This window comes from Cylas formicarius, unplaced genomic scaffold (assembly GCF_029955315.1).
Source record: "Cylas formicarius isolate icCylForm1 unplaced genomic scaffold, icCylForm1.1 PGA_scaffold_6__28_contigs__length_40554024, whole genome shotgun sequence".
Taxonomy (NCBI): domain Eukaryota; kingdom Metazoa; phylum Arthropoda; class Insecta; order Coleoptera; family Brentidae; genus Cylas; species Cylas formicarius.
The window spans coordinates 17,174,084-17,197,664 of record NW_026844347.1 but is presented as its reverse complement, the minus strand read 5'-3'; the positions used below and the strand labels follow the sequence as shown (position 1 = coordinate 17,197,664).

General features: G+C 33.9%; 1 protein-coding gene across 4 annotated transcripts in view; it reads left to right on the top strand.

Moving 5' to 3' along the window:
• The window catches only part of LOC132703989 (RING finger protein nhl-1), a 159,653-nt gene extending 142,411 nt beyond the window's left edge, over positions 1–17,242 (top strand). For 3 of the 4 annotated variants that reach the window (XM_060673570.1, XM_060673571.1, XM_060673572.1), the window contains 5 exons: positions 5,892–7,355; positions 7,625–8,891; positions 11,910–12,229; positions 16,525–16,665; positions 16,726–17,242. In XM_060673570.1, coding sequence (XP_060529553.1) covers positions 5,892–7,355; positions 7,625–8,891; positions 11,910–12,229; positions 16,525–16,665; positions 16,726–17,157 — 3,624 coding nt within the window. In that variant the 3' untranslated portion in view covers positions 17,158–17,242. The remainder of the gene's footprint in view (positions 1–5,891; positions 7,356–7,624; positions 8,892–11,909; positions 12,230–16,524; positions 16,666–16,725) is intronic. The other variant, XM_060673573.1, reaches the window with a different exon arrangement.
• The last annotated feature ends 6,339 nt before the right edge of the window (positions 17,243–23,581 follow it).

The following is a 23,581-nucleotide window of genomic DNA, read 5'->3' as shown; positions in this document are numbered from 1 at the left end:
CCGTTTTCTTATAAATTAATAGAACTTTCACCCAAACTATATCGTCAATGTTACTTCGACTATAGATAGATATTTCAGATGCCGAAACAGTGCTACAATGTCAGATATCGAACAATAATGATTATTCTAATAAAGTTTTGTAAAATAATAAATTAAGGAGTTAACATTTAATGTGACATTTATCTTATCATTTATTGCAACCAGAAGTTCTTTCTAGAAGTACTACAGTTTCAAATTTTGAATGTAATTTGGACTATTCTTCAATCAGGCTTCTAGGCATATGACATTTTTTGTAGCAATTTCTTTTTTAATACCAAGTCTGTGGCAGTGAGGTTTTTCTAAAATGTTTTTTTTGTCGTTAACATTGCAATAATGAATTAAACCACTAAATAAAAATAATTTATGTTTTTTCTTCGTTTGGCGATAATGCTAATACTAAAAATATGCTTGTCAACTAAATTTCAGACTTAGTAGTTAACTTACAAATGTTGTGTTTATATTAGGAAAAACAATAACAAACAAACTGCACGTGGACACTTTACAAAAATAAATTTAGGTTAGATTGTTTGTGCTTAAATCAGCAACGGCGCATGATTTGTAACGTGACAATATTACAAAAAGGTGTTTTATGCTTAATTCATACAATGATTTGGAACACATTCGATTAATTCATTTTCGAATGACGACGGATAACGTTTTATTGAGACTGTTATTACTAATACACAGTCCACAAAGATTTTGCATTTTTTATATTTTTGAAGTTATAGAGACTAAACTAATAATTTTTTTTTCCATCACGCAATATTGTTGTATTAATTCCTGATGTCATATTTATTGTTTTTTCAAATAGGAACATTACATAACATTCTAAAAATTGAAATTGCTACTCTACTGCCATACAGTTTGCATCAATTAACCGATAATTGGCGGGGAATTCTCGAAAGTAAAATATAATTTCTGGGATTGCCAAATATTTTTTACCAAATTTACTGGCACAGGACACATATTAAACCTAATAAAGAAACTTGGTACAGACTACATCAAATTCTGGGGACTGGACGTTTCTTGTTTCTTATTGACTCATCCAAGAGAAGCCTTAAAACTATTCTTTTGCACAGTAGAAATGTTCTTAGTTTTACACCTGTTTCTCATTCTTTGCAAATAAAAAAATGGCACGAGAATCGGGAACTTGAGAAAATCAAATACAAGGACGACGATTTGTGGTGCTTTAAAAATTGTGGGACATCTACTAGGTTAGCAGTCAGGATATATGAAGTACTCCTGTTTTTTGTGGGAGCGCGACCCAACAGTAGGTAAAACAGAAATGTTCAAAAGGGATTAATTTAACTCCCGGATCAAAATTTTTTTTTTCTACTCCCGTCCGTAAAATACCTAATTACCCACCGATCTAGCGTGCGGGAAGCGTCACTTTACCACGTCAATTTCGTTTTGAATTTTGACGTTTGTCAATTCTGACGGTCATGTCAGTGAATCTATTCGTGTAGTTTTGCGAAAATGTACCAAAAACGGCCGTAGAAAAAGTATAGTATGCAACTCGTTCGGTAAACTTTTTAACTCACTCGTTTATTAAAAAATCGCTCCGCTCTTGTCAAATAACCTAGTGAGTCAAATGACGTTTACGGCACTTGTTGCATAATATACTATTTCACCATAGTTTTATTGATCCACGGAAAATTCTCTTACCAGCGTTGCATATTGGGACTGATACAGCAGTAGGTTAAAGCTTTAAATAAAGATGGAGCATGTTTTAAATACCTACGAGCAAATCCACAGTTGAAGGAACTAATTTCTTTAGGTCCTCAAATAAGAAGATCAAGACTTTGTGAATACCATGATCGGATCTGTAAAGGTTGCATGGGTTTCATTTACTGATGTTATAAAAATTTTTCCAGGAAACAACAAATATCCTAATTACAAAGACATTGTAGAAAACATGTTTGCGTTAGAAATTTAGGGAAATCGGATGCAGTATGAGTATAAAACTATACTATACTACTTTCTCGAAAATCTTGGTGTCGTGAGTGAGCAACAAGGTAAGGGGTTCGACCAAGCTTAGGTTTTTGTAAATGTGCTAATAAAAATAATGTCCAAATCAATCCAGATTTTCATTTATTAATTTGTTGACAAAACACAAAGAAAATGTTTATCTAAAATAGGTAAAAATTACTTACCGCCGACACTACGTTACCTAGAAAATCAAATCAAACAACCGTTGGTCATTTTTTTCTTCTGAGTTCACACTATTTAGATCAGTATTGACTAGTGCAATTTACGTCTATTCTCTAAATTAAGCTTTCAGGCGTTATTTACGTACGGTCCACGACTTCATTCTAAAGTAACAATCTTTTGCCTTTCCCGGCTTGTGTAGGGTTTTGGAATGGGTCGGAAAGCTGAACCCAGCAATAAGCAGCACCCTCAGGCCACGCCCCGCACAGCCGGGTATATTCAAATGGGAGTATTTTCCTATACCTATACCCTGTCTTGTCAGCTATTCTTAATCTGAGCGTTTTGTAATTTAATATGAAAAAACTGGTGTTTTGGATAGATAGTAAACAAAATTTTAAATATAATGTCCATTCAGCACTAGATTAAACTTAAATTATATTTATTTTTGAAAGAAACTTCCACAGACTGGGCAACTTGTAATTACACTTATTCCGAATTTCACCTACGTCAGGTATTAACTCTGTCCCTTAACGTTTCGCCAAATATGCTACTAGCTTCTTCAGAACGCTGTCTGAAACTGATTTGATCGCTCTGCACGTACCTCAAATACCTGGCGGGGAGGTTCAAATGATAGGGAAAGATTCAATCAACTCCCAATCCCAACTCGATAACGATCCGACCTATTCTATAGAACGTAAAATTTAAATCTATCATAAAAGTTTCGTCTCTTGCGAAATCCATAAAAAAGACATCTCGTTACAGCTAATATTTTTATGGAACATTTTGAAAAACTAGCCATTGATAAGTTCCATCTCAGATCAAAACTCTGGAAGAAGTATGGAGCGGGCTCTCCACTATGCCCTGTCATCCCTGGTCTTTTCATGGAACATTTTGAAAAACTAGCAGTTGATAAGTTCTGTCTATAAAAAAACCGACTCTTACGGGCCGACAACTACTTATCGCATCACCATCCAACCTAAAAAAGCTCCATGATCAATTCTTATGTCAAACAATTTCCGTTATCAACATATCAAACGTTCAAATAAAAAATACACCTCACGAAAACCACTTATTCACTACCACTACCGCTACACAATACAGAATATCAAAAATTCTGAAAGACGTCATCAAAACTAGATTCCCTACTCGTCCTAACATCTACCATCGGTAAAAGATAAAAATTCTCTAGATACAGCATACCGTGCAGTTGACTAAAAGAATATCAGAGATCAGTTAAACTTCGAAAACTAACTACATCAGCAGTTTCTGAACATGGTCACGAAAGAGGGCACCAGATTTTATTCGATAAGATCAAAATACTCACATCTAGCCCTTTATTTTATACAAAAAAATATTCTTGAGTCTCGAAATATAATATAATATAAACTGCGGCACAAATTTCTACCTGTCTTCCATTTGGGATTTGGTCATCCCTGAAGCAATTAAAGCTCCCCCTACCGCTCTGAAGAAACCGGCAGTATGTTAGGCGAAACGTCAGCGAGACATTTATTTATTTATTTCAATATTATCGTATCCTCCATGTTATATTTATAATACTTTTAGCTAATCATCGTCGTTAGATAATACACAATCATTTATCTTTCGTAGGATTTATCTTAAGACAAAAATTAAATAAACTATTGGACACTACAACCTTGCATATAACGATAACACGTACATAAAAATCCGTGCACACTTTTTATCAAGAATTTTTGTCACAAATGTATTCTGACACTCAATTGTAGAAAAGTGCTGTTTTGTGCTTTTCAATATGAAAATGGAAGGCACCGTCAAAATTTTATTATTTTCGCACATAGTTTTATAAGTTTCTAGACAATGAAAATTAGTCTGGGTGTTTTCCCAAAATTAAATACTATACTAACAAAAACTTTGGCCATTTTAGTTTGAGTACAGCATAAAATGAACTATTCAGCTTTTTGCAGAGCTGATGTATTTATGGTTTCCATGATAACTGCTGCAAGACGTGCCTCCTGTTATTGAAATTGATACACACAGTTTTGTTTGTATTCACTATAACATTGCTCAACAATATAAAACTGTTAATCAGGCTCTAGAAGCTACAATAAATCCAGAATCATCTGCCAATAGAACTCTATGAACGTAGTTTGAAATTTTGTGTAAATCTCAACAGAAATTTGAGAATAATAAAGACCTATTCACTGCTCTTTGAACTCCTCTGATAGAACGCCGTTAAGACGCATTTTGCGTTTTCTTTGACATAAAAATGACGAAGTGCATTCAACAAATTTGACGGGAATTCCAAATTCGTTGAACTTTTGCATCATAATTGGATTTTTCACTGTAACATACTCTACAATTAAATCGAGGAAAACACCACTCACATAATTATTTTTGTCAAATTCTTGATACATGTAGCTATTCAGTCCACAGTGGCTAACTCAGTTGACTTGCCAGTCTTAAATATTTACTGATTTATAAATATCTATTTCATTTTGCTAATCTCCAAAGCTTCCAACAAATTTAGTTTTTTGGTTTTTGATTCATTATGTAAAATATCAAAATTATCGTCATTTCTAAAGTTAAATGAAAATTATAGTCAGAATCCGAACTTGAATTTGTATACGCCCTTTTATGTACGTTAATGGGCTTCTTAAATGTTCTCCCTGTTTGTCCAACATAAATTCTGAGACATAATCCACAATTTCAACTTGGGGACTCCGAATTTCTGAACTTTTCGTGATTTAGTTTTATTGTTTTTCAAAAAATTTCCCATAGTGTTTTCAGCTTAAGCTTTTAAGATTGCTTAATATTAAGACCAAATTAAAGTGATTAAAGTTATTATATGTAACTTCTCTTGGGGCTACTTCAAGCCCAACTCCAAGGTCAGACAAAATCTGATTTGTTATATAATTTAAATAGTGCAAGTGCAGAAAGTTTAAAACTAGTTAAAGACTAGTTCCGTGTCTTTGGTAAATTTTATACGGTTATGTGTGGAGTTAATATGATTCAAAAAGGACTGCAATTGCCTTTCCGTTTCAGTGAAACAAGCAAAAACATCATCTACTTATCTCAAACATCAAAGAAATCTTTTGAGCAGAGGATTTCTATGTATGATATTTTCCACATTGTCCATGAAAATTTCTGCAAGTAGTGGACTAAGTGGCTTAATCCTTCTTTAGCCATATAAAATTGACCATTAAATTCAAAATAATTTTAATAATTATAACTACTAATATAGCTAACAAGTCTTGTTTTCTGATAGGGTTAGCTTGTCTGTGAGTGAGAATATTGCCGATTATGTTGATTACATCAATCGGTGGAATGCTAGGACGTCAAGGGAAACTGGAATTGATTTAGGAGGAATTTTTTGTTATTCTTGCTGATTAGTTTGAACAAATATTTGATAACATATCTAGGTTTAAAGGCAATCTGATATTCTAAAATCTTCATTAATCTTGTTGAAAGTAACTGATGGTGCTGTTACAAAAGAAACTACATCCTGTTTGTGCAATTTAATTACATGGTCTTTAATTGTTTAATGAAATAAAAGTAATTAAGTTCGAAACTTGATGTTCTTTTGTTTCTTGCTATTTGATATTCGCTAGGTTTATATTCTTATTTCGGATAGGTCTACCCAACTTGTGAATATAATTTTCGTGCCACTCGGACGGGAAATGGAAACACTTTTTACCTTTATATGCACTCTTCCCATTTATTTGCAGGTGAAATGCCCGGAATGCCGTGCGGAACACAGAATACCTTACCAAGGGGTTCAGGGTTTTCCCACCAACGTGACTCTCCAAAGATTTCTGGAACTTCACATCGAAATAACCGGCGAACTACCAGATCCCAACGCGGGACAAGTAATGGAACGGTGTAATGTGTGTTCCGAAAAAGCTTACTGCAGTTTCTGCTATCACTGCGACAAGAAAATATGTGAAGAATGTAAAGGAGCGCACATGGAAATCCTACGTCGCGAAATTTCGAGAATAAACAATCAAATTAGAAGAGGGATTCATCGCCTTCAAGACACTCTCTCGTTGGTGGAAAAAAACGCACAAAACATACAAACCAATTGTTTATCGGTTGGCGAAGAAGTGGAAGAAATTTACAGAAGATTAAACAAGGCACTCAAAGATCGAACTGAATATTTGCGTGGCGAAATCGACCGCTATTTAGGAACAGAACTGCGAACGCTGACTAGCTTAAAGTCGAATCTGGAACTGGAAATTTCCAACATTTTAAGCAACTGCGACTTAGCTGACAAACACATGAACGAAAACGTTGATCTATGGGACGACTGCGAACTAATGGACGCGAAAGAAATTTTCTTGAAAACGGTTGAGTTCATACGCAATTTTGAATATGAAAACACAGATTACAGCAGAAAAATTAGATTAGTACTCGCGCATGATCCTAACCAGTTAGTTTTACACGTGGCTGGATATGGGGACCTAAATATCGCTTCCAACCCCTTTGGCCAAACTAGTGGGCTTTTGCAGCCTCCCGGTCCGGGTCTGATGAGGTCAAAGAGCGATCACAGATTAGCGTTCCGCCAGCAGGAATCTGGAAGCTACGATAGAGGTTATGGCGAACAAGAGCAAGATTCTGTCCTCGGAGGAAGAAAATTTGGAGAACGCACTCAAAAGCCTGGAACTAGTGACAGATACAGCGCCGATAGATATGGCAGAACGGGGGCTGATTACGAAGAAGATCACGAAAACCGCCCAGCTAGATCGAAATACAGCAGGTATAGGCGTCGCGCTGCCACAGCAGCAGATGACGAATCTGACAACGAGCAAAATAAAGGAGTCAGATTTCACGAACAAAAAAAAGAGGAAAGGGAACGAACGCTGGACACTGAAGATGTTGCACGTGGTCCTCTAAGTGGAATTACCAGACTAGCAGATTCTCCAAGGGTAATGAAAAAACTACAGGAGAGTGCAAGTGGAAAGAAAAAAGAGAAAGATACCCCACAACCGCCTACACCTACCCCGCCTCAGTCAAAGGTAGTTCCCAAAAGACCTCCTCCGACTACTAGACAAGTGAGCGAGGAAGATGAGATATCCAAAATAAAAAAGCAAAATAAAGGGGCAACTACATCAACCGAAACTGCTACTGAAACCAGAGCAGCTGAAAGGACGGAAGAAAGACATGGCACTCAAAGGAAAACCCCTGCCCCCGAGGTGAGTGTGGATGAGCCGTAACCTCTAATTGTACCTGATTAAATCAATTTAGAATTTAGAATAGAATTTAAGTTGCTTGCCGTCCTTTTACTGTGGTATCATAAACAATTAACAAGAAAGATACTACTCGCTCACACATTGGCATGTTTCTTCTCCTTCTGTGTTCCACTCTATAACTACACTTTCAAGTGTACTTTTTGTGTTGTTTTCTTGTGAAGCATGAAGATGTACCTATACGAGAACCCATCCTAACGCAATGTTTTCTGTAGGCACCGTCAAGCGCTGAAGAATCTGAAGAATCTCTACCAGCGCTACAGACACAAAGAAAAACAACTCCATCTAAAGTAACGGCGCCAACTTCTGTTACAAGGAGGCTGTCGGAAACGCCGCATAAGAAAAGCGCACGATCCGCCAGTAGCGATTCGAGCTCCTCAGCCGAATCCGCCTCTTCTGGCGCAATTCGAAATACTGGAGCCCCATTTACCACTGAAGAGGTAAAACAAAAATATTTGTCGCGTAGCAACGAGCCTCCCGAAACGCGAAGTAGAACCTCGTCAGCTACTAAAGACTCACCAAAACCTTTCCAGAGTCGTTTTTTAAACAAACCGGCCACGGTTGCGCCTCCGCCAGCTAAAGATGACGACGAAACGGAAACCACTTCAGAAGAGGAAACTGAATCCGAAGAGGAGTCGGACGAACCTGCAAGTAAGAAATCGGACGAAAAAATGGCCAAAAGCGATATTGGTCCTTTGTTAGCGCGCAGTGCTAATGCTAGAGATTCTAGCTCTAGCAAAACAAACAGGGACGAATCTCCTTTAAGTAGATCAAAATATTCAGCGTCAGATGAACAAACAAATAGATATGGAGGAAGGAGACGAACAACAACCGCCCACGAGGAAGAACCTTCACGCTACGGTTACACTAGTCGCTTCCTAAACAAAAGCAAAAGCTCGGCGGCAATTGCGCAAGACGAAGACGACTACAATCCGAAATACGGTTCCTCTGCGAACAACGATGAAGAAAGTAAATATCCGAGCGGGCGGTCGAGGTATATGGCATTGAAAGAAAGGCGTCAGCGACTAGCGAGGAGTCGTAGCAGTCAACAATTCGGCGACGAGGAGGAAGTCGATGATCCGATTTCCCCTACGACGTCTAATCCGTCAGCCTATTTGGCTTCGCGAGGTTACGGCACTTCAGCATCAGCACATGATCTTGCAAGGAGCCGTTCCTCTCATACACTAAAATCCAGAGATAATTCGCCCGATAGAGCTGCAGCGCCCACCGAAAAGGACGGGGCGGCTCTAAGCTCATGGGCGCGATATTTGAAAAACAAATACGGCAACAGAAGCGGAACGAAAGACAAAGAGAATAACGTAAGCGCTAGTTCGCCACCGTCGAGCAGCTCGTCGGCAACAGCCAGGAGACTGTCTCTAGGTCTTCCTCTTAGATCGTCTGCAGAATTGGCAAGCTCTGACGACGACCAAAAAAACATGCAAGGCTCCCCCACTACCCCTACAGCAGCTACGGCAGCGGCCGGTAAGTTGACATTTAAAACGATCATGCCACCATAGCGGGCGAACGTCGACGGGCATGTTGTTCTCTCCGTCTTCCATATCTATCCGTCTAACGTGTCATTCGAGAAAACTAAATTCTCACACTAAAACACTGGGAGTGAAAAGTGAAAACTATTACCCGAATTGATCTATTTATCGGAGAACTTTTGGTAAATATTTGCTAGATTTGCTTAAGCTGACGAACTAATTAAAAAAATTCAATAAACAAATTTATCGCTATATTCAAACCCAAAGTTTTAGTGCAGCCGACCATAAGAATTAATTTCGAACGTTTGCCCTAACGAATTGCAGGTTTACCAATCGAAGGTTAGCAGGTCTGTGGAATAAATAACACCAGATTATTTAACGCTCTTAAGGGTGAACCTTCGAGCATTGCTAGTGGCAGCAAAAAAACGTATGTTGTGTAGTTACTACTAACTAGCTACTTTTCTATTCACCTATCACAGCTTGCAAAATATTGACTAATACTAAGAAATTCTTACAGTATGGTAGCGTAGGAAATATTTCCACCAATTTTTTCAAAGTGATGGCATTATATTACATACACTATACATTATGTGGGCTGTTTGATCGCCCATTTTTCACACTCCTTGGTTTCAAACTATTTTTAGGATTTTCTGAAATTTAATTTGAAATTGATATTTAAATGCAATTCTGAAAAACCTTATTTTCTATGCACAGTGTGCATTAAAATGCAAAAATTTTTACAAAACAAAATTTCTACTCCTACACACCAGTTAAACTTTCCATATGATATACGAATTAAAACTGCTTTTATTTACATGTTAAGAATATTTCATAATAAACAGGTCATTTATTATAATATTTACAAATCTTCTAAATTCCTTCATCGTTGGTTGTTGATGAATTGAATTTGCTAATGTTTCACCAACCATCCTGTTGAGTTCTTCAGGCAGTAAAAAAGTACATTTAAGAGAATTATTGAAATTTCTGCATATTAGCAGGAATTTTGAAGGTAATTTGTCAGTATATTGGGTACTAGCTCCTATTAGAGTAATAACATCTCAAATGTGCAGAGTGTTTACAAAATCAGGATTTTACTACGCTACACAAATTTGCCAACAGTATTTTTTCAAACGGTCTTTTATTTTTCAAAGAAACTTCCACTATCTACAAATCTTCTGAATTCCTTCTGCGTTGGTTGTTGATGAATTCAACTTGCTGACGTTTCGCCAATCATCCTGTTGGCTTCTTCGGAGCTTAACTACTCTAACGCATTCTACTCTGCACCTTCTTTTAGGGGACGAAACTATTGATACCTTACCCTACCTACCTACCCTCCTCCATTTAAACTATAGTAAACTAACTATACACCCATCCTAGCATACGTTTTACCATTGAATTGGAAACTAATAATAAACTCCCATTCTTAGATATTCTTATCAATTAAGATCAGACCTAATATTGGGTCATTCTGTTTACCGAAAGTCTACACACACAGACCAAATTATCGGTTACAGAGCCGTAAAACTGTGTCAGCCCGAGGCACTGAACTCAGAATGAAAACATTTTACTCTTACTGTCTCTAACTATTTTCATATTAGATATATTAAGGGTTTCTGTGCAAAATACACTTCACCACAATATTTCACACTTGCCTTCATTCCTGACATTCAAAATATCACTGACCATATACCAAAATTTCTAAAAAAATATAACGTCAAAACCAGATTGATCGCTTGTCCAAAAATTTCTCAACATCTTCGATCGGTCAAAGACAAAATTCGGTTTCAGAGACCAGGAATTTACAGCATTCCATTCATATGCGCCAAATATAAATTGGAGAAACTGGACGAAAAATATCAATTACGCTCAAATTATGAAAGAGCATTAAGACTACGACAAATAAACTCATCAGCAATTGCCAAACACAATCACAAAACCGGATATCCAATTTAATTCGATAAAACTAAAATTTTACCGACGAAAAATCCGTGAAGCTATAGAAAATCTTTAAGTAACGAAACTATCTTAACCGCGACTCAGGTCTTTAGCTTACGCCAATATGCGAGCCATCATCTGAAATAACGTTCATGTTGCTCCTTTAGCTGCAGAGCATACCATCTCTTACTTTATATGAGTAATAGAAATTATTTTATTAGGTTTGCCCACCATTGTCATTTTTCCTCATACACTTTTGATTTTAAATATTCTCGGAGGAAAAAATCCAGTGGAGCAATATCTGGAGATATTGCAGGCCATTCTATTGATCGCCTTCTACCAACCAACTAAATACCGCATTTACGTACGTCTCGGACCACATAGGTATGGCGTCTATCTGACACATCAGACTGATTTGGATTTGTGAAAGAAACTACTAGAGTAGGAATTAAGTAGTTTTGACGAAACTTTAAATATCTCTGCATCGCGGATTATTTGCATTTCAATACCTACGATCTCTCCTCCAATTTTGTTTATTTCTTGCATCATTTAAACAAAACGTGATTACATCATCATAGTTTCACAAAATTGAAGTCTGCCGTCGGAATCCTCTTCGTTCAGCATCTGTAGTGGTGCAATTTTATAAGGATGGTGGGTTTTCCGTTGGATAACATCATTATTTGAAGGTACTTCAGAAGATGCACTCAACGCAATAAATTAAAAATTAAAATTTCAATTCTATGGATGTCTTTTAGATCCACCATATTCACTATCTTCGATAAAATTGAATTTAAGAACTTTACTGATACTAGCTATGTACCTATAAATTTGAAAATTAACTTTCTGTTTTTTATTAAAAAATGCTGTAAATTTTCTGTTTAGTTTTGGTTAGTTAGTTACTTAGTTAAAAAATGCCCAAGGACAAATTATAAAGGACGTATGAAATCCAGTACCTGACTTTCAAATGAATTTGTTCCATATTTTAGCCTTCCACTGTATAACGTAGCATTCCTCCATGTCTTAGGGAAAAATATATCAAAGCCTAGCTGCAGCACAACGTGATTTAATTTGATTTCAGATATCGCAGCGGCGGCAGCAGGTACCTCCCCTAGGAGTCAGTACTTGCAAAAATGCCAGCAGCTATTTCAAATAGGTAGTCGGGGGAGCGAAGCCGGATGTTTTACATGGCCGAGAGGCGTGGCCGTCGGCCCAGATAACAGCATCATTGTAGCTGATTCTTCCAACCATAGAGTGCAAGTTTTCGATTCCCGCGGACGTTTTCTAAAAGAGTTCGGCCAGTACGGTAACGGAGAAGGTGAATTTGATTGTCTCGCAGGTGTTGCCGTTAATCGCATTGGACAGTATATCATCGCTGACAGATACAATCATAGAATCCAGGTAGGAAGTAGATATGAGCGTTGCGATTCATATTCGGCAATGTGTGAAATCACACACAGATTACAGTAAATATGAATGAGGGTACACGGAAAAAACAAAATTTCTTTCAAAATTTCAAAATTTGAGCATAAGTAAACTTTGCATATACTTAGACTATGACTTAAAAAAAAGGGGAAATTCTCAATATCGTAAGTTTTCTTTAACAAAATGAAATGCTTCATTTGAATATTTCAATTTTTTTAAACAAAAATGTAGGTAATTCAAATTAAACACATATCGCTTCGTTTTAAAATTTTAGATATTTTTAGAAACATAAAGTTACTCTATTTAAATGAGCATAATTTTATATTGAATTTTTGCTAGTTTTCATATAGTTGCTTGGTTTAAATCAAGTATTATGTCAATTCCAAGTTATACATGTTTTGGTTGATCTTATCGCAGTTTTATAGTGATAATTGGTGGTAACCTTATTAAAAAAAAAAAAGTTTATTGTTTGTAATGTTTATTGTTTAAAGGAAATTTTTGTATAATTTTATTTGGATTATTCTACCAATTGAAACATTTTATTCTGGGCTTCGGCTTATCTTTTTACTAAAACATATTATTTATTGACCCATGACTTTACAATTTTTAACAAATAAAGCTAGTTACAAAATACTTGTTAAATGGGCTTTTTCAAAGGGGTTACTAAACAAACATTAATAATTATGAGAAAAATGAATTTCTATCATTGTTAAAGATATTTACGTTATTTGCATTAATTTTGTTTATCCAAAACTAGTATTTCTATTATTATATATAGAGCATTTTTGTGATACAGAATTTAGATTCAATCAACATGTAAATATTTACTTTAAAACTACTTCTGGCCGAAGAAAAAAATTCTTTGCCAACTCTTTCTTTTAATTTTGAAAATGAAAGGAAGGGCTTTAAAAGAGATTTTTGTAACCGTGTAATTTGCATAGGCAATTTTTCGTATTGTAAAATTGAACAGATTGCCTTAAGGAGAATCACAAATCCTCAAAAATTGTTACTCTTGTTTTAAGTCCATAAGTGTTATCGTTTAGCCACAAATCGACTTTTTTATTCTCGGAACGTGTGTCGGATGTGGAAATGCAGGTCACCTGCAGGCGAAGTGCACTAAATTTTTCAAAACAGTATGCTACAAATGAAAAAAGTGAAAAAATGGCATAAGTCAATTAAATAACATGTTTTATATGTTACTTAAATTAAACATGTTATTTCATTGACCTATCCCATTTTTTCACATAGTCGAAAATAAAAAAATATTAATAATCATGGGGAATCATTTTCAAAATACCCGCGGTTCTTTTCCAAACATTTTCTTATCTATTTTAAAAAATGATGTCGAACGCGAAAAAATAGGCCTACCCTATTTCTAATGATTTCGCAATTGGTTATTATTTTTTGTCATAGCACATTGATATCTGTTATAGGTGTTTCATAGACTAAAGACATTAAATGCCCCCAAAAAAGAAGTACATCAGATTAAGATTAGATACATGTTCTCATTTTTCAATGTTCCACTGAAGCATATTTCGAAAATTTAAGAATTGCGGGTAATTTGGAATCTTTGAAATGTAATTGTAATTTGAATTTTGGTCTCCCTTTATTCATATTATCGAGTTTGAATGATAATCTTTCACCAAGTCTTCTGTGTATGTTGATAAATGACTTAGCAGATGACTCAACTTAAAACAAGAGGAACAATTTTTGAGGATTTGCTATTCTACTTAAGGCAATCTTTGCAATACAAATGCAAATGCAAATAAATAAAATACAGGCAAAATAAACAAAAATGTTCTGGATAAAGCGCCCTCTAGTGACAGATTTCTGGATCACTTTTACGTTGTAACGATGTTTTTTACTAAATCAGGGATATGTGTAAAATACCAGCTTATTCTACCACTACATTAAAAATACAATTAAATAAAATGAATTTTGACAAACTATAACTCGGAAAATATTACGATTTCCAATTTTTGTTACATGACTTACTACCATTATTTTATCACATTGAATCTGTCCTCTAAGTTTCCGAACTCAATTTCCCAACGCCCTGTATGTTACATACAAATAATTTCCATTATTATTGATCAGCCCACGGGCTTATAGCCTGCACAAAACTTGCCACCAGTCGGCGTAAAATTTCTCATAATTTGAATGTACTTGGGAAAAATCCCTACTCCCTATAACATACTTAAAAGATGTAGGTAGTAAATGTGGTACTCATGGTATTAAATACATACCTGTTAATACTTTTATAACGGACTCTGGAAGTTGCCAACTTTGCAATGTGTCTTCTATATTTATTGGTCGACAACCCTTACACCTTACACCGATAAAAACTGAAACTGCACTAAAAATTCGTATGACCAATCGTAACACTTCCTCAGGCTTCGTGCAGTCACGGTACTGTGCGATTTTACACTATAATGGAAGGTATATTTTAAAAGCATTTTCAACTTGAGTATGTCAAACTTATTAGATCAAGGATATCTTAATTTTGAGACAATTATTTTATAGACCTATATTTTCTGACATTGACAACCCTATTCTCAAATTGCAAGTACGTTACGTTTTGTCATTTTCATTTGAACACAAAATATCATATTCATTTTTCATCCTGATTTAAACTGGTGTCCTTAATTTTAAAATACTTAAATTGAAATCGAGTGGAAAATATTGAAAATATACGTATCTACAATTAAGAATTCGTTTTTTTTTGTGTAAAAAATCTTATTAGTTATATATAGTATAAAAATAAATAAAAGAAAAAATAATAAATACATATAAAATAAACAATATGATATCTTGTTTATTCATCACAAATAGAAAACCGGATTGACTAGACAACTATTTTTAGTAAAGTAACATTAAGTTTAATTCATAATTTCCTATTGAATGGCTAACAACGAAAAATGAACAGATTTACGGTATTTTAAAAACATATTCGTGATCTTTTTCTAATATTTGAGGCGGACGAAAAATCTCAATTATTCTTAAGTCGATTTCCAGCAACCTTAATTCGCCTAACTAGAACTAGAAATAATCTAAGACCTCGACTTATCGACATATTTGCAAAACGTTCATCTAATCAGTTTCTTACATCACGTCCAAATTGCCTGCAAACAATTGTCGGATTCCATGTATGCCAGAAAATCCTCTCCATGTGGCTGATGTCTTTGTTGAAACCAACGCAATTTCATTTTTTGAAAACACCTTCATAGCAGGTACTTTGATTAAACAGTTAAGTTATAAATCATTTGAAAAATGCAAATGCAAAAGATTTACGTTTTACTCTTCATTTGTGATCAGAAACAGCAACCTTGGAAATGTAATATGCGTCTTTAAAGAGAACGATTACAAAAATATATAATCTACGTCCCGATAAGATGTTTTTAAAATTAATTTATTATAATTAAAACTTTAAAATTAAAAAAAAATTCAAACTAACCAAAACTAATTTATCGATTATTAACTTATTACTTATTCAAACTGCTAAATATGACTCCGTTTCCAATAATGCGTCTATAATCATAATCTAATTTATTCGAAGCATTAGCAATAAACTGACTGTGATTTTCACTTGTATCATGATCCAGAAGTTTTTTTTGCAGTTCTTCAATATAGTACGTTCATAAACTTTATAATATAGTACTTTTTAATGTAGTACGTTCATAAACTTAATTTTTTGAGAATCTTGACAAAAATGAATTATGAATGAATTCGGAGCCACTGAATGATTAATTTTTCCAGGTTTGATATCGCTAATTTAAAAAGTTCGTGACAGGTAAAACGTTATGTGGTAGGGCAGCATCTTGACGTTAGAGAAGTTCTTGGCACTGCTGTAAGTTTTCAACAAAATTTTCATTTTTTTAGTACTTTCATCATTCAATGTCTCACCATAGTTAATTGAGACAGAAATATTGACAAGCAACAAACAACATTTGTCATGTCAATTTATTCAATAATAAAATTTCTATACTTTCGCAGAATCATGCCCATTAAAATCGTGAACCTTTATAGAAGGTGTTTCATTAAAAAAATACAAAAATCCTACAGTTCCGAGGTTCAGTTCATAAATCCTAAGCCCCTATTCAAAAATATCAAATAAAAAGAAAAAATTTTGCAGAAGTGAATCTCATTTTAAAAAATTCGAATAAAACTTATCCCTTATAATCATCGGGACGGAAGTATATTTAATGCTTTAGAATGGAAAAATATGTTTTGTAGTTTTTTATTCATTATTACCGCAGTTTTCATATTTTTAGGTATTCGACCCTTCTGGAAGATTTCTAAGGGCTTTTGGTAGCCAAGGTACCGCGGACGGACGTTTCAATTATCCCTGGGGAATTGCCACGGATGCTTTAGGTTTCATCTATGTTTGCGACAAGGAAAACCATAGAATACAAGTAAGACTAATACCAGGTTCATACAGTTTGACAGTCAGATAATGATATCATGTTATTAAGGTTTTCCAATCAGATGGTACATTTGTGGGGAAATTTGGCTCGATGGGAAGCAAGAAAGGACAGCTCGAACATCCCCATTATATAGCAGTATCCAACACCAACCGTGTTATAGTTTCCGATTCGAACAATCATCGCATACAAATATTCGACGTTAATGGCAAAGTGTTATCTTCCTTTGGCTCGGAGGGTTCGGAAGGAGGACAATTTAAATTTCCAAGAGGTGTAGCAGTCGATGATCAAGGTTACATATGCGTGGCTGATTCGGGAAACAACAGAATTCAAATCTTCCACCCTGACGGCACCTTCCTTCGAGCTATTGGATGTTGGGGATCACAGAAAGGCGAATTCAAAGGTTTGGAAGGTGTTGCGATGACACCGGATGGGCACATTCTAGTGTGTGATCGAGAGAATCACCGAATTCAAGTGTTTTGAGAATTTAATTGTTTGACCATTTGATGTTCTTTTTGAAATACACCCCTGTTAACTCAATAATCAATAAACGTATTGCATTTCCTTAGGTTTGTCTTTTAGTAAGAGGTTGAGTGTTTTTTTTTAATCAATTCAACTCGAAACAGACAACATTGGAAATTCGAATGGAACACTATGTATATTGGTTTTGCGCAAAATTCTAAGAAGCACCTTTTGTGTACTTGAACTAGCTATTAGAAATTTTGCAGAGGTTGACTAATGACTTTGACGATAAATCACACAGGTCGTAACAAATATTTGTATCTTAAAAAAGAAAATTAGTTACTAGTAGAAACTCATCTTTTTTAAATTACAACATTACAAAGTACTTATTTACCTAAGCATTTGACATTGGCACATAGTTTTAAATTATGGTCTCGAAAAATTCAAAAGGCAAATAAATGAATATTAATCTGGATATCTTAAACTTGTTTTACATTCTTGGTGAGTGTCACAGACCTAGTAAATCATAATCAGGGATTTCTTAACAATATTCCTTATGCATATGTCCTTATCACAATAAGTACATATATATATATATATATATATATATATATATATATATATATATATATATATATATATATATATATATATATATATATATATATATATATATATATATATATATATATATATATATATATATACATGTACTTATTGTGATATATATATATATATATATATATATATATATATATATATATATATATATATATATATATCCTCTCGTATTCAGGTATCCGGACTTTTCTATCTCGATGGCCTCTCGTATAATCCTAGTCTTAAAATCAGAAATATTAGCTATTTGTTTGCAAGTACCGAAATCAATTTTATGGCCTGTCTGATGTTGATGCTGAAACAAAGCAGATGTTGTTTGTTTGTTTCTTATGGCTAAACGATGTTCCTCGAGCCTGGCTGAAATCCTTCTGTTGGTCTGTCCCACATACGTCAGGCTGCACGATCCGCATGCTACACTGTATACTCCTTGGTTTTCCAGAGTAATTTTTTGTTTTGGGTTTCTTAGTATTGCTCCGATGGAATGATCAGGTTTGTATGCCGTTGATATGTCGTGTTTTCGTAATATTCGGCCGATTTTGTCAGTAACCCCTCTCTGCTGCGGCTGTTGTTATTTACCGATTGCATTGCTGATGATGCGCCTTTGGTGTCCGTTTTGTCGAAGACAGGTACTAATTTTTGAGCCTGAAGGACCGAGCAATTAATGTATTTGCCACTGCCTGTATCTGTGATATACTCATACTCAATTAACGATGTTGCGTAGTTCAAGGCCGTTATTTTAGGCGCACAATTAGAAATGAATCCTTTTCAGTAGAAAAGGATTCATTTCGACCGTATTTGCAGCGTATTTGCGGGTAACGAACGAAATTTTGGTGACTTCCCTTAAAAATGAATGGAGTACTAAATTAATGCCTTTTCTGATTTTGGATAAAAACAAGAAAATGTTCAAAAAGATATGATGAAGATATGATAAACACAATTTGAATATTGGCAGTTTAATTGTTTTTCTGTCTTTAATAATAATAAAGGACTTTTATTATAGAAAATAAACAAATATAATTTTGAAAAATTTTCTTCCTCTTGTTCGCCTTGACTAGTTTATTTATACACAAAAGCTGCTTAGGTACATTAACTTCAATAAAATGAATGAATTAAAAGGAAAACATTAAATAAAAAGTAGGAAGCCTGAAATATCGTAGATTTCGCGAGATCAATTAAATAGGTAAATGCTGATAAAGGTTATTTTCAGACATTGTTTATTTGTATTGGTTCATTTTCAGTTCTTAATTTATACTAGAGTTTAAATATATTACTGCTCTTTTTTTTTAAATTAAATAATTTTTTTTAAATAAATTCATTTTTTGATTGTAGTATTTTAGCCGGAAATTTCTGAACTATTTTTGAGTAGTTCAAAATAGTGTTATAATATAGCCCGAAAACGACGGTTTGACGTATATACATCTATGCTAAAATGCAGTCTTTGCTGCAACTACTTTGGAATATGGTTTTTTATAATTATGAAATATAAGGTCGCAGACTGTAAATATCGTGTAAGATGTTGGGATACCTTATGTTAGTCTTAGGCAATAGTTCTGCAATCGCTGAGCTCTGTGAAAGTTAGTTTGATTTAAACACTGCGTCACAGCACTTTACTTGTCAGAACGACTGAAAGCTCACAAGAATTTTTTCTTACATGTGACTGAATTTGTTGCTTTATGAATTTTTTCAGGATTTTGGACAGAGCGGGCAAAGTGTTTAGTGAAGTTGATTAGACTAGTCTGGTTTGTTTACTTTATTTAATAAACTGTGGAACTTAACATAAAATAAGATAAGGACAATTTAAAATAATTTAAGTGCAAAACACGGAACCTAAGAATCATTTAATATTTTTATCGGAATTTTATTTATTATTCATAAATTATAGTTATTTTAATAAACAGAACCCAATAAGTATTCGAATACAAAATATCCTGAATACTTTTTATACACCGAACGTCAGTTTTCTTACTGAGTGGCAACTATTCGCTAACTCTATAAGATTGATGGGAGCAAACGCTTCCCGAGTGACTTCCTCTAATTATGATTTGATTTAGAAAATTCTTTAATATAAGATCTGTAAATATCCCCCATAAAAAAAGACTAGAAGAGTTAACATCACACAATTTCGCAGGCCACTAGTTCCAATCCAACTTTATCCAAACACTTCATTTAATACTCTTTTCAAGAATTAATGCTTGGATTTTGCAATACTTCTGCAATCATATTCAATTCCCGGATTTTCTCTTCCTCATTTAAGTCGTTTTGATTTTGCCTTGCCTCCTTGTCTGGTTGTTGCTGCCCTGGATATTTATCGAAATAAAATTCATTAAATGCCTCTGCGTTCAGTTTTTCCATTAAAATTATGTGACACAAAATTCAATAGAGTATAAAATTTATGCCCTTTACTGACAGCGACACAATACACTAATACATAAAAAGAATGCCCTATATTTCAGGACTATGATTGCCATATAAAATAAGGAAGTTGAATTCATTGATGACAAAACGAAGAAATTTAAAAAAAATCTGAGTACGCTACTGCATTTGCCTTAAAATGCCATAATAATGTTTTTATCTGGATCCAAAATTTTCGTAAATAAAAATGTTATGGGCAATTTTCTAAAGGGCCGAAAATTTAAAAACGCTCTATATCTCGGTAGTGAAGATGTCGCCTTGCGGATTTAACAATTAAATGTTTCTCAAGAATGGAACCCTTGGACATGCAAGTTGGGTTGTGAAAAGTCAAGATGTAAAAATGTCCCGACTTCGTTTATATTTTTGTAGTAGTAGAAATGCCTTTTTCCTTAGTGGATTCAATAAGTTCGCAAAATTCTATTAAACTGGATTTGCGTTTGCACTTTCTTGCTAAAATGTAATAATCACTTTTTATCATTTCTTGTACACTAAGAATGCATCATCAATTGGTCGTATAAAAATCGTGCGGTGCAGAGGGTGGTGGGGGTGAATTTTCTAAAAATTGTCAAGAAATTATTATTTTTTTGTTATCTACGCCATACTGCTCTTAAATTGACAAAACCGCTTTTCAATATTTTTATTAGAAATACTTTATTTTTTCATTTTAAAAACACCGCATATGCTTTTATATGGGAGTTTCTAATGAATAAAAGCTTGCTCTGAAAACTCATTTTTATGTTACCGTTTACCTCGCTGTAACTTGAAAACTATTTGGTTTATCAAAAAAGTGTTTCCTATAATAGATATGCATTGAAGGTCAACGAATCCGTTATTTTTTTGAAACCCCCAATCTGATGGAAAGTTTTTTTTTCATTAGCAAAATGTGAAACCATGTCGTGAGTATCACGGCCGCCAGCGAAGCAGCGAGGAAGGGCCAGATTTGCGAGGACGGTCAGGCAATAAACGACTGTGCGGTTCCGACTTGCGATTGTAGACCCGCTTTCACAGCGAGGATGATTTTATGTATTTTTTATGTCTGCCTTTTAAAATAGTTCTCCTTGAGGGAGTGAAGTAGTTTTTAATGTGACTAAAATATTATTTATTTTTCTGTAAGAATGATAAATAATAATGAATTAGTTATAATTTTCATCCAAATGATCGATATAGATTTACATAATAATGGATATTAAAATCAGTACCAGTTCTAATTGCGAACTTGATTCTATAATCAAATTAAGGTCCCTATCGAAAAAAGCTGCTAACACTAAAGGAAAAGGTTCTAACTTGAAATTATGTGTCAATAAGGCGGAAAGTTCATAACGTCAAAACAAATATCCAAACAAAAATTAACTGAATATGCAAAAATCCGCATGAACATCTGTTAAGGCAAGGATCCTAATGCTCTACATATTTTTTTGAATTTTAATGACATAAGAGAACAAGTTTACAAAAGTGTTACAAAACCTATACGAGTTTGAAAATGCCCATTTTGCCAGAAACGTTTAAAAAATCAAAAGCTCTGACAAGTCAGGACTAATATGGAAAAACAGAATTAAAACTCGAAGAAATACGAAATTAAATGCTTCATGCTATTTGATAGAATCACGTAAAACAATAAATAAACTCGCACATGGGGATCTTTGGTTAAAAAAGTTAAAGGCAAATTTGGGGATCGAATTAGTGAATTCTCCAAGAAGAAATATATAACCTAGAACAACCTAGAAATTTTTTGAAACGGTTTTCTAAGGAGCGAGTCATTGAAGTAGTAGTGCATCACACTAAGAAGGAAACGTCCAACTATTTATCCTTTGCTCTGTCGGGAATGACGAAGATTTGCCAAAATATTAAAATGGAAATAAATGGAATACCAAGTAATGCAGAATTTAAAAATTTAAAAATTAAGGATTACAAAAAGCATATGCCAAATAATTTATATTTTTTAACAAGTCTTCTTGTCTACAGCGAAACATGTAATGCCAGGAAAGAAACGAAAATATTGTGTGAAAATTGTTAAGATGATGAGTGTTGAGGTTGCAACATCCGGGTAATTCAAAGTCCAAAAGGTTTTCGCAAGCACTTTAATGACGTGACCTAATTATCGCCAACATGGTATGCCTTGCGTTTATTACCAAAATTATAATCACCTTTTGTACAAGCAGGAACGAGATTTCACTCTACGAATAGAAAAATTAATAAATCTTTTCACAACAACATCGAAGGAAAAATCAACGTTGAACTCCAGAGTTTTTGATTAAGGTTACATCAAAAACAAAAATGTAATCTAGACATTTTAATGAAGTTTTTGTAGTTCCCGTAATTTTTGTAAGGTTTTTAATAATATACAGAGCGCCCAAATGATTTTTTTAGGGATGGAACTATTATAAAATATTTTTTTAAAAATGTGTCTGGATTGTTAGGCTCTTAAAATTACTTAAACAGCAAATACCCCTTAGCCTACGAATTCATGATAGGAGGCAAAAATATATAAAACAATTTCAGCTTGAAATGTTTGTTTACGTTGACGCAATGAAATGAATATCGATGCGGCTACCAGAAAATTACGTTGAAACGCACCCGGAGCCATTCATGACATGCAAAGGATTTAATTTTTTATGAACATGTTTCATATATTCAGCGAAATTTATATATACCAGAAACACTTTGGTCATCGTGACTTCCCGAATATATAATCTAACTGATTCCTGAACAACACGAAGGTTTTTGACAATTTTCTTTATAAATCAATAACCTATTATATTGGATTGGAATGAAAAGAAGGACTTTTTTTAAGATTAACTTTTTACTTCTACTAAATTTTAGGTGTTATTATAGATATAATTTTAGTTTTTATTATAGCTTCTATGTACACTTATGTATTATTAGTTTAATATGAAGTAAGCTATTATCTTGATTCGGGTTTAAAGGCCGTCGTCGATTGGAATTACTTCCTAACGTTTCGCTAGCACGAGTGGCGAGCACACCTTGTCACTTATTTATTTTTCTGTCCTTAATAATAATAAGGGACTTTTATTATAGAAAATAAACAAATATAAGATGCTTAGGCTCATTAACGTCAAGGAAATAAATTTATAAAAAGGAAAACATAAAATAAAGAGTAAGAAGCCTGAAATATCGTAGAATTCGCGAGATCAATTAAATAGGTAAATGCTGATAAAGGTTATTTTCAGGCATTGTTTATTTGTGTTGCTTCATTTTCAGTTCTTAGTTTGTACTAGAGTTTGATTAAATATATTACTGCTCTTTTATTAAAGAACTAAATAATTTTGTTTAAAGGTAAATTAATTTTTTCATTGTAGTATTTTAGCCGGAAATTTATGCACTATTTTTACAATTATTTAAGAGGAGGATCTTTTGAATAGTTCAAAATAGTGTTATAATATAGGTCGAAAACGAC